The 9,733-nt window shown below is 38.2% G+C and overlaps 1 protein-coding gene across 1 annotated transcript; it reads left to right on the top strand.

Annotated features, from left to right (window-relative positions):
- The first annotated feature begins 565 nt into the window (after positions 1 to 565).
- Positions 566 to 1,486, top strand: LOC129642189 (olfactory receptor 56-like). Its single transcript, XM_055566748.1, has one exon. It carries the CDS (start codon positions 566 to 568, stop codon positions 1,484 to 1,486), a length of 921 nt encoding a protein of 306 aa, XP_055422723.1.
- Positions 1,487 to 9,733: the final 8,247 nt, after the last annotated feature.

The raw sequence follows: 9,733 nt of genomic DNA, 5'->3' as shown, positions 1-9,733 counted from the left end.
TTCCATTATAACATCTTTCATCTATTTTTCATATGTACCTTTCATTGATCTTCTTCTTCAATAAAGCTAAAGGTCTTTGGCATCAGAAATTATATTTTATTCATCTTTACACTGTAAGACTTAGCATAGTGTCTGGCACAGAGTAGGATAGAAAAACAAGTGATTGTGTGAGGGTGGAACAAATGTCATAAAATTTTCAAAGGTTCAAGCAGGAACTGAGACAGCATAAAGAGGAGAGGGGAAGGAGTCTCTGAGTAATGAGGTGGGAAGGAGGGGAGATGGTAGTATTGGAATTTGAACTACTATGTACTAGATGTGGGTTAAACATTAACTGTTCCAGGTGGTGGCAATTTGTTCCATGAGTAAAGGAAATAGGTGGGGACTTGAGAGAGCCTACCTAACCGAAAAACTGGCCAAATTGCTGACATCTGCATAAGTATCCTAGCCTGTCGACACTTTATATAAGGATTATAAAGGAAAGAGCTTGGAGGACAGAATCCAATAAATCCTCATGAGTTCTACAACTCTTTCCCCCAGGGTTGATTAATTCTAACAAGGCAGAGACATGGACAGAAGAAATGAGTCTTCAAATACAGATTTAATACTCCTGGGCCTCTTCCCTGAGATGAAACATGTCAACTTCCTTGTCTGTGCCATTCTCCTGGTCTACACCATGGCTCTCACCTCAAACTCCATTCTAATCCTCCTAATTTGGGTGGATTCTCACCTCCACATGCCCATGTACTTCCTGCTCAGCCAACTGGCTCTCATGGACATGACATTAATCTCTAGCATCGTACCCAAGATGGCAACTGACTTCTTCTCAGGGAAGAGAAACATATCACGAGTGGCCTGTGGGACTCAGATCTTCTTCTTCCTGACTGTAGGAATTGCTGAGTGCACCCTCATCACCCTCATGTCCTATGACCGATATGTGGCCATCTGCAACCCTCTGAGATACACCCTCATCATGAGCCAGAAAGTCTGTCTGCAGATGGCTGCCATCTCCTGGGCTGGGGGCGCCCTTACATCACTTGCACACACGGCCTATGCCATGCATTTCCCCATCTGCGGTTCCAGAGAGATTCCCCATTTCCTCTGTGAGATCATGTTCATCCTAAAATTGGCCTGTGATGATGTCTCTGCCTATGAGAAGGCTGTGGTAGTGACAAGTATTGTGGTGCTCCTCATCCCCTTGTCCCTCATCATGTCCTCTTACGCTCTCATATTCCTTGCTGTCCTCCACATGAAATCTCCAAAGGGAAGGGACAAAGCTCTAGCCACTTGCTTTTCCCACTTGACTGTAGTGTGCCTCTATTATGGCCCTGCCATGGTGGTCTACATGAGGCCTAGTTCCTATCATAATCCCAGACTGGACCAAGTCCTCTTTGTACTTGACCCTATTCTCACTCCTTTGCTAAATCCTTTGATTTATAGTCTTAGAAACAAAGAAGTGCTGGGGGCCCTAAGGAAGGTTCTAACTTGATGATACAGAGTCAAACTAAAAGAAGAAAATATGCCCATTTGTAATCACTAACTTTAATACAGTCTAAATAAATTAGACTCATGTTAAGAAGTCTTACATTTCAAATTATCCATTCATCCACAAATATTTAATAATGGTCTCCATTTTAGGTACTTTTGGCATCATCTTTAGAATTGCTTTAGAATCTTAGTGGAATTTCTCAGTTTTGTTTTTTTTTTCTTTCTATTTTTCATGGTTTCACTTGTACTTCCCTGCTTTGGAACATTTTACAATATTCAGTTTCTTTGTAGAAACTGTGAACTTCCACAAGTGTGGTGGCAGTAGCAAACTGATGATAAAACTCCACAGAAACTGGAGTTTTGGAAAATTGGAAAATTAGATCAATGATAGAACTTTCTACCTCTGAGAAACATATAGGTCTCATTCAACCCCTTAAAGAAGCACACCTTGACATAAATCCAGAAATGTTATATGCCTGTGTTCTCCATCTTCAAAAACATGCATGTATCCATTCACACACAAAATGACCATATATAAACCACTCTTGATACACAACACTTTGCATTTCCAAAACCTTAATTAAGTATACTCAAGTTGAACTGTAACACTGCAACCAAAGAATAGAATAAAGAGAGCCAAGATTACAGATTTTGATAATAATTTAAAAGCAACTGAGCACAAACCAGTGGATGAAATGATTTCATTTTTTAGCTCAATCAAGTAGTTCATTTGAATACAACTAATAGATGGGGAAACAGTGGAAACAGTGTCAGACTTTATTTTTTGGGGCTCCAAAATCACTGCAGATGGTGACTGCAGCCATGAAATTAAAAGACACTTGCTCCTTGGAAGGAAAGTTATGACCTACCTAGACAGCATATTAAAAAGCAGAGACATTACTTTGTCAACAAAGGTGTGTCTAGTCAAGGCTATGGTTTTTCCAGTGGTCATGTATGGATGTGAGAGTTGGACTATAAAGAAAGCTGAGTGCCGAAGAATTGATGCTTTCAAACTGTGTACTATGTCACGAACCTCCATCCATAGTTCATCAGGCACTCTGTCTATCAGATTTAGTCCCTTAAATCTATTTCTCACTTCATTTAAATGCAGAGTTCCAGAGAATAGCTAGGAGAGATAAGAAAGCCTTCCTCAGAGATTAATGCAAAGAAGTAGAGGAAAACAATAGAATGGGAAAGATGAGAGATCCCTTAAAGAAAATTAGAGAGACCAAGGGAACATTTCATGCAAATATGGGCTCAATAAAGGACAGAAATGGTATGGACCTGACAGAAACAGAAGATATTAAGAAGAGATGGCAAGAATACACAGAAGAACTGTACAAAAAAGATCTTCATGATCAAGATAATCATGAAGTGTGATCACTCACACTCACCTAGAGCCAGACATCATGGAATGTGAAGTCAAGTGGGCCTTAGGAAGCAGCACTACGAACAAAGCTAGTGGAGGTGATGGAATTCCAACTATTTCAAATCCTTAAAGATGATTCTGTGAAAGTGCTGCACTCAATATGCCAGCAAATTTGGAAAACTCAGCAGTGGCCACAGGACTGGAAAAGGTCAGTTTTCATTCCAATCCCAAAGAAAGGCAATGCCAAAGAATGCTCAAACTACTGCACAATTGCACTCATCTCACACACTAGTAAAGTAATACTCAAAATTCTCCAAGCCAGGCTTCAGCAATACATGAACCATGAATTTCCAGATGTTCAAGCTGGTTTTAGAAAAGGCAGAGGAACCAGAGATCAAATTGCTAACATCTGATGGATCACAGAAAAAGCAAGAGAGTTCTAGAAAAACATCTATTTCTGCTTTATTGACTATGCCAAAGCCTTTGACTGTGTGGATCACAATAAACTGTGGAAAATTCTGAAGGAGATGGGAATACCAGACCGCCTGACCTGCCTCTTGAGAAATCTGTATGCAGGTCAGGAAGCAACAGTTAGAACTGGACATGGAAAAACAGACTGGTTCCAAATAGGAAAAGGAGTATGTCAAGGCTGTATATTGTCACCCTGCTTATTTAACTTATATGCAGAATACATCATGAGAAACACTGGGCTGGAGGAAGCACAAGCTGGAAACAAGATTGCTGGGAGAAATATCAATAATGTCACATATGCAGATGACACCACCCTTATGGCAGAAAGTGAAGAGGAACTAAAGAGCCTCTTGATGAAAGTGAAAGAGGAGAGTGAAAAAGTTGGCTTAAGGCTCAACATTCAGAAAACTAAGATCATAGCATCTGGTCCCATCACTTCATGGGAAACAGATGGGGCAACAGTGTCAGACTTTATTTTTTGGGGCTCCCAAATCACTGCAGATGGTGATTGCAGCCATGAAATTAAAAGACACTTTCTGCTTTTTGGTATTTGTTATCAATTTTGTACCTACATCTTCTTTATAATTTTTGTGACTTTGTTTGTTTTTGTTTTTTGTTTCTCTTTCTTTTCCTTCTTCTTTTCTTTAACATTGTATTTTTGAAATTCCAAACTCTACTCTAGATTTTTAATTTTTGATTTTAGGTATTTGTTACCAATTTTGTACCCTTAATAACCCAATCTTCAGTACTCATTTTTCACTAGGGAGTGAGATTACTGGCTTGACTGCTCTCTCCCCTTTCAGACTCTCCTTTTTTTCCACCAGGTCGCCTGTGTCTCCTCCCTAACCCCTCTCTACTCTACCCAACTCTGTGAATTTCTGTGTGTTCCAGACAGTGGAGAACACTTAGGGAACTGATTACTGGCTGGATCTGTCTCTCTCCTTTTCATTCCCTCCTTTTATCCTCCTGGCCACCTCTGTTTCCTTCCTCCCTCTTCTCTTCTCTGTTTAACTCCGTGAACATCTCTGAGCGGTCCAGTTGTGGAGTGCACATAAGGAAGTGATTACTGGTTAGCCCGCTCTCTCCTCTATTGATTCCACTTCATCTCATTCGGGTCACCTCTAACTCCCTCCTCCCTCTTCTCTTCTCCATGTAATGCTGTGTACCTCTCTGGGTGACCCTCACGGTGGAGAAACTTTTCATCTTTAACCTAGATATTTTATCAATGGTGCTGTATAGAAGGAAAAGTTAGACTACTGTAAAAATAAGACCGATAACTGGAAGCAGGAGGCTTAAGTCCAAACCCTGACTCCAGGGAACATTAATTGACAGGAGCTCATCAAATGCCTCCATACCTACACTGAAACCAAGCACCACACAAGGGCCAACAAGTTCCAGGGCAAGACATACCAAGCAAATTCTCCAGCAACACAGAAACACAGCCCTGAGCTCCAATATACAGGCTGCCCAAAGTCACCCCAAAACCATAGACATTTCATAACTCATTACTGGACACTTCATTGCACTCCAGAGAGAAGAAATCCAGCCCCACCCATCAGAACACCGACACAAGCTTCCCTAATCAAGAAACCTTGACAAGCCACCTGTACAAACCCACACACAGTGAGGAAACGCCACAATAAAGAGAACTCCACAAACTGCCAGAATACAGAAAGGACACCCAAAACCCAGCAATTTAAACAAGATGAAGAGACAGAGGAATACCCAGCAGGTAAAGGAACAGGATAAATGCCCACCAAACCAAACAAAAGAGGAAGAGATAGGGAATCTATCTGATAAAGAATTCTGAATAATGATAGTGAAATTGATCCAAAATCTTGAAATCAAAATGGAATCACAGATAAATAGCCTGGAGACAAGGATTGAGAAGATGCAAGAAAGGTTTAACAAGGACCTAGAAGAAATAAAAAAGAGTCAATATATAATGAATAATGCAATAAATGAGATCAAAAACACTCTGGAGGCAACAAATAGTAGAATAACAGAGGCAGAAGATAGGATTAGTGAATTAGAAGATAGAATGGTAGAAATAAATGAATCAGAGAGGAAAAAAGAAAAACGAATTAAAAGAAATGAAGACAATCTCAGAGACCTCCAGGACAATATTAAATGCTACAACATTCGAACCATAGGGGTCCCAGAAGAAGAAGACAAAAAGAAAGACCATGAGAAAATACTTGAGGAGATAATAGTTGAAAACTTTTCTAAAATGGGGAAGGAAATAATCACTCAAGTCCAAGAAACCCAGAGAGTCCCAAACAGGATAAACCCAAGGCAAAACACACCAAGACACATATTAATCAAATTAACAAAGATCAAACACAAAGAACAAATATTAAAAGCAGCAAGGGAAAAACAACAAATAACACACAAGGGAATTCCCATAAGGATAACAGCCGATCTTTCAATAGAAACTCTCCAAGCCAGGAGGGAATGGCAAGGCATACTTAAAGTGATGAAAGAAAATAAGCTACAGCCCAGATTATTGTACCCAGCAAGGATCTCATTCAAATATGGAGGAGAAATCAAAAGCTTTACAGACAAGCTGAGAGAATTCAGCACCACCAAACCAGCTCTCCAACAAATACTAAAGGATATTCTCTAGACAGGAAACACAAAAACGGTGTATAAAATCGAACCCAAAACAATAAAGTAAATGGCAACGGGATCATACTTATCAGTAATCACCTTAAACGTAAATGGGCTGAATGCCCCAACCAAAAGACAAAGACTGGCTGAATGGATACAAAAACAAGACCCCTACATATGTTGTCTACAAGAGACCCACCTCAAAACAGGGGACACATACAGACTGAAAGTGAAGGGCTGGAAAAAGATTTTCCATGCAAATAGGGACCAAAAGAAAGCAGGAGTAGCAGTACTCATATCAGATAAAATAGACTTTAAAACAAAGGCTGTGAAAAGAGACAAAGAAGGTCATTACATAATGATCAAAGGATCAATTCAAGAAGAAGATATAACAATTATAAATATATATGCACCCAACACGGGAGCACCGCAGTATGTAAGACAAATGCTAACAAGTATGAAAGGAGAAATTAACAATAACACAATAATAGTGGGAGACTTTCATACCCCACTCACACCTATGGATAGATCAACTAAACAGAAAATTAACAAGGAAACACAAACTTTAAATGATACAATAGACCAGTTAGACCTAATTGATATCTATAGGACATTTCATCCCCAAACAATGAATTTCACCTTTTTCTCAAGCGCACATGGAACCTTCTCCAGGATAGATCACATCCTGGGCCATAAATCTAGCCTTGGTAAATTCAGAAAAATTGAAATCATTCCAAGCATCTTTTCTGACCACAATGCAGTAAGATTAGATCTCAATTACAGGAGAAAAACTATTAAAAATTCCAACATATGGAGGCTGAACAACACGCTGCTAAATAACCAACAAATCACAGAAGAAATCAAAAAAGAAATCAAAATTTGCATAGAAACGAATGAAAATGAAAACACAACAACCCAAAACCTGTGGGACACTGTAAAAGCAGTCCTAAGGGGAAAGTTCATAGCAATACAGGCATACCTCAAGAAACAAGAAAAAAGTCAAATAAATAATCTAACTCTACATCTAAAGCAACTAGAAAAGGAAGAAATGAAGAACCCCAGGGTTAGTAGAAGGAAAGAAATCTTGAAAATTAGGGCAGAAATAAATGCAAAAGAAACAAAAGAGACCATAGCAAAAATCAACAAAGCCAAAAGCTGGTTCTTTGAAAGGATAAATAAAATTGACAAACCATTAGCCAGACTCATCAAGAACAAAGGGAGAAAACTCAAATCAATAAAATTAGAAATGAAAATGGAGAGATCACAACAGACAACACAGAAATACAAAGGATCATAAGGGACTACTATCAGCAATTATATGGCAATAAAATGGGCAACGTGGAAGAAATGGACAAATTCTTAGAAAAGTACAACTTTCCAAAACTGGACCAGGAAGAAATAGAAAATCTTAACAGACCCATCACAAGCATGGAAATTGAAACTGTAATCGGAAATCTTCCAGCAAACAAAAGCCCAGGTCCAGACGGCTTCACAGCTGAATTCTACCAAAAATTTAGAGAAGAGCTAACACCTATCCTACTCAAACTCTTCCAGAAAATTTCAGAGAAAGGTAAACTTCCAAACTCATTCTATGAGGCCACCATCACCCTAATACCAAAACCTGACAAAGATCCCACAAAAAAAGAAAACTACAGGCCAATATCACTGATGAACATATATGCAAAAATCCTTAACAAAATTCTAGCAATCAGAATCCAACAACACATTAAAAAGATCATACACCATGACCAAGTGGGCTTTATCCCAGGGATGCAAGGATTCTTCAATATCTGCAAATCAATCAATGTAATACACCACATTAACAAATTGAAAAATAAAAACCATATGATTATCTCAATAGAGGCAGAGAAAGCCTTTGACAAAATTCAACATCCATTTATGATAAAAACTCTCCAGAAAGCAGGAATAGAAGGAACATACCTCAACATAATCAAAGCTATATATGACAAACCCACAGCAAACATTATCCTCAATGGTGAAAAATTGAAAGCATTTCCTCTAAAGTCAGGAAGAAGACAAGGGTGCCCACTTTCACCGTTACTATTCAACATAGTTTTGGAAGTTTTGGCCACAGCTATCAGAGCAGAAAAAAAAAATAAAAGGAATCCAAATTGGAAAAGAAGAAGTATATTTCTCCATCTGTTAGTGTCCTCTTTGATTTCTTTCACCAGTGTTTTATAGTTTTCTATATATAGGTCTTTAGATTCTTTAGGTAGATATATTCCTAAGTATTTTATTCTTTCCGTTGCAATGGTGAATGGAATTGTTTCCTTAATTTCTCTTTCTGTTTTCTCATTATTAGTGTATAGGAATGCAAGGGATTTCTGTGTGTTGATTTTATATCCTGCAACTTTACTATAGTCATTGATTAGTTCTAGTAATTTTCTGGTGGAGTCTTTAGGGTTTTCTATGTAGAGGATCATGTCATCTGCAAACAGTGAGAGCTTTACTTCTTCTTTTCCAATTTGGATTCCTTTTATTTCTTTTTCTGCTCTGATTGCTGTGGCCAAAACTTCCAAAACTATGTTGAATAGTAATGGTGAAAGTGGGCACCCTTGTCTTGTTCCTGACTTTAGAGGAAATGCTTTCAATTTTTCACCATTGAGGATAATGTTTGCTGTGGGTTTGTCATATATAGCTTTGATTATGTTGAGGTAGGTTCCTTCTATTCCTGCTTTCTGGAGAGTTTTGATCATAAATGGATGTTGAATTTTGTCAAAGGCTTTCTCTGCATCTATTGAGATAATCATATGGTTTTTATTTTTCAATTTGTTAATGTGGTGTATTACATTGATTGATTTGCGGATATTGAAGAATCCTTGCATCCCTGGGATAAAGCCCACTTGGTCATGGTGTATGATCTTTTTAATGTGTTGTTGGATTCTGATTGCTAGAATTTTGTTAAGGATTTTTGCATCTATGTTCATCAGTGATATTGGCCTGTAGTTTTCTTTTTTTGTGGGATCTTTGTCAGGTTTTGGTATTAGGGTGATGGTGGCCTCATAGAATGAGTTTGGAAGTTTACCATCCTCTGCAATTTTCTGGAAGAGTTTGAGCAGGATAGGTGTTAGCTCTTCTCTAAATTTTTGGTAGAATTCAGCTGTGAAGCCGTCTGGACCTGGGCTTTTGTTTGCTGGAAGATTTTTGATTACAGTTTCAATTTCCGTGCTTGTGATGGGTCTGTTAAGATTTTCTATTTCTTCCTGATCGAGTTTTGGAAAGTTGTACTTTTCTAAGAATTTGTCCATTTCTTCCACGTTGTCCATTTTATTGGCATATAATTGTTGATAGTAGTCTCTTATGATCCTTTGTATTTCTGTGTTGTCTGTTGTGATCTCTCCATTTTCATTTCTAATTTTATTGATTTGATTTTTCTCCCTTTGTTTCTTGATGAGTCTGGCTAATGGTTTGTCAATTTTATTTATCCTTTCAAAGAACCAGCTTTTGGTTTTGTTGATTTTTGCTATGGTCTCTTTTGTTTCTTTTGCATTTATTTCTGCTCTAATTTTTAAGATTTCTTTCCTTCTACTAACCCTGGGGTTCTTCATTTCTTCCTTTTACCATGTTCATGGATTGGAAGAATCAATGTAGTGAAAATGAGTATACTACCCAAAGCAATCTATAGATTCAATGCAATCCCTATCAAGCTACCAACAGCATTCTTCACAGAGCTAGAACAAATAATTTCACAATTTGTATGGAAAAACAAAAAACCTCGAATAGCCAAAGCGATCTTGAGAAAGAAGAATGGAACTGGAGGAATCAACCTACCTGACT

Source organism: Bubalus kerabau, chromosome 1, assembly GCF_029407905.1.
Source record: "Bubalus kerabau isolate K-KA32 ecotype Philippines breed swamp buffalo chromosome 1, PCC_UOA_SB_1v2, whole genome shotgun sequence".
In the NCBI taxonomy this organism is placed as follows: domain Eukaryota; kingdom Metazoa; phylum Chordata; class Mammalia; order Artiodactyla; family Bovidae; genus Bubalus; species Bubalus kerabau.
Note: the sequence above shows the minus strand (reverse complement) of the source record. Positions and strands in the feature narration are given on the sequence as shown.

Coding starts and splice junctions, on each gene's coding strand:
- LOC129642189 (XM_055566748.1), top strand. CDS start 566: ATGGACAGAAGAAATGAGTCTTCAAATACAGATTTAATACTCCTGGGC.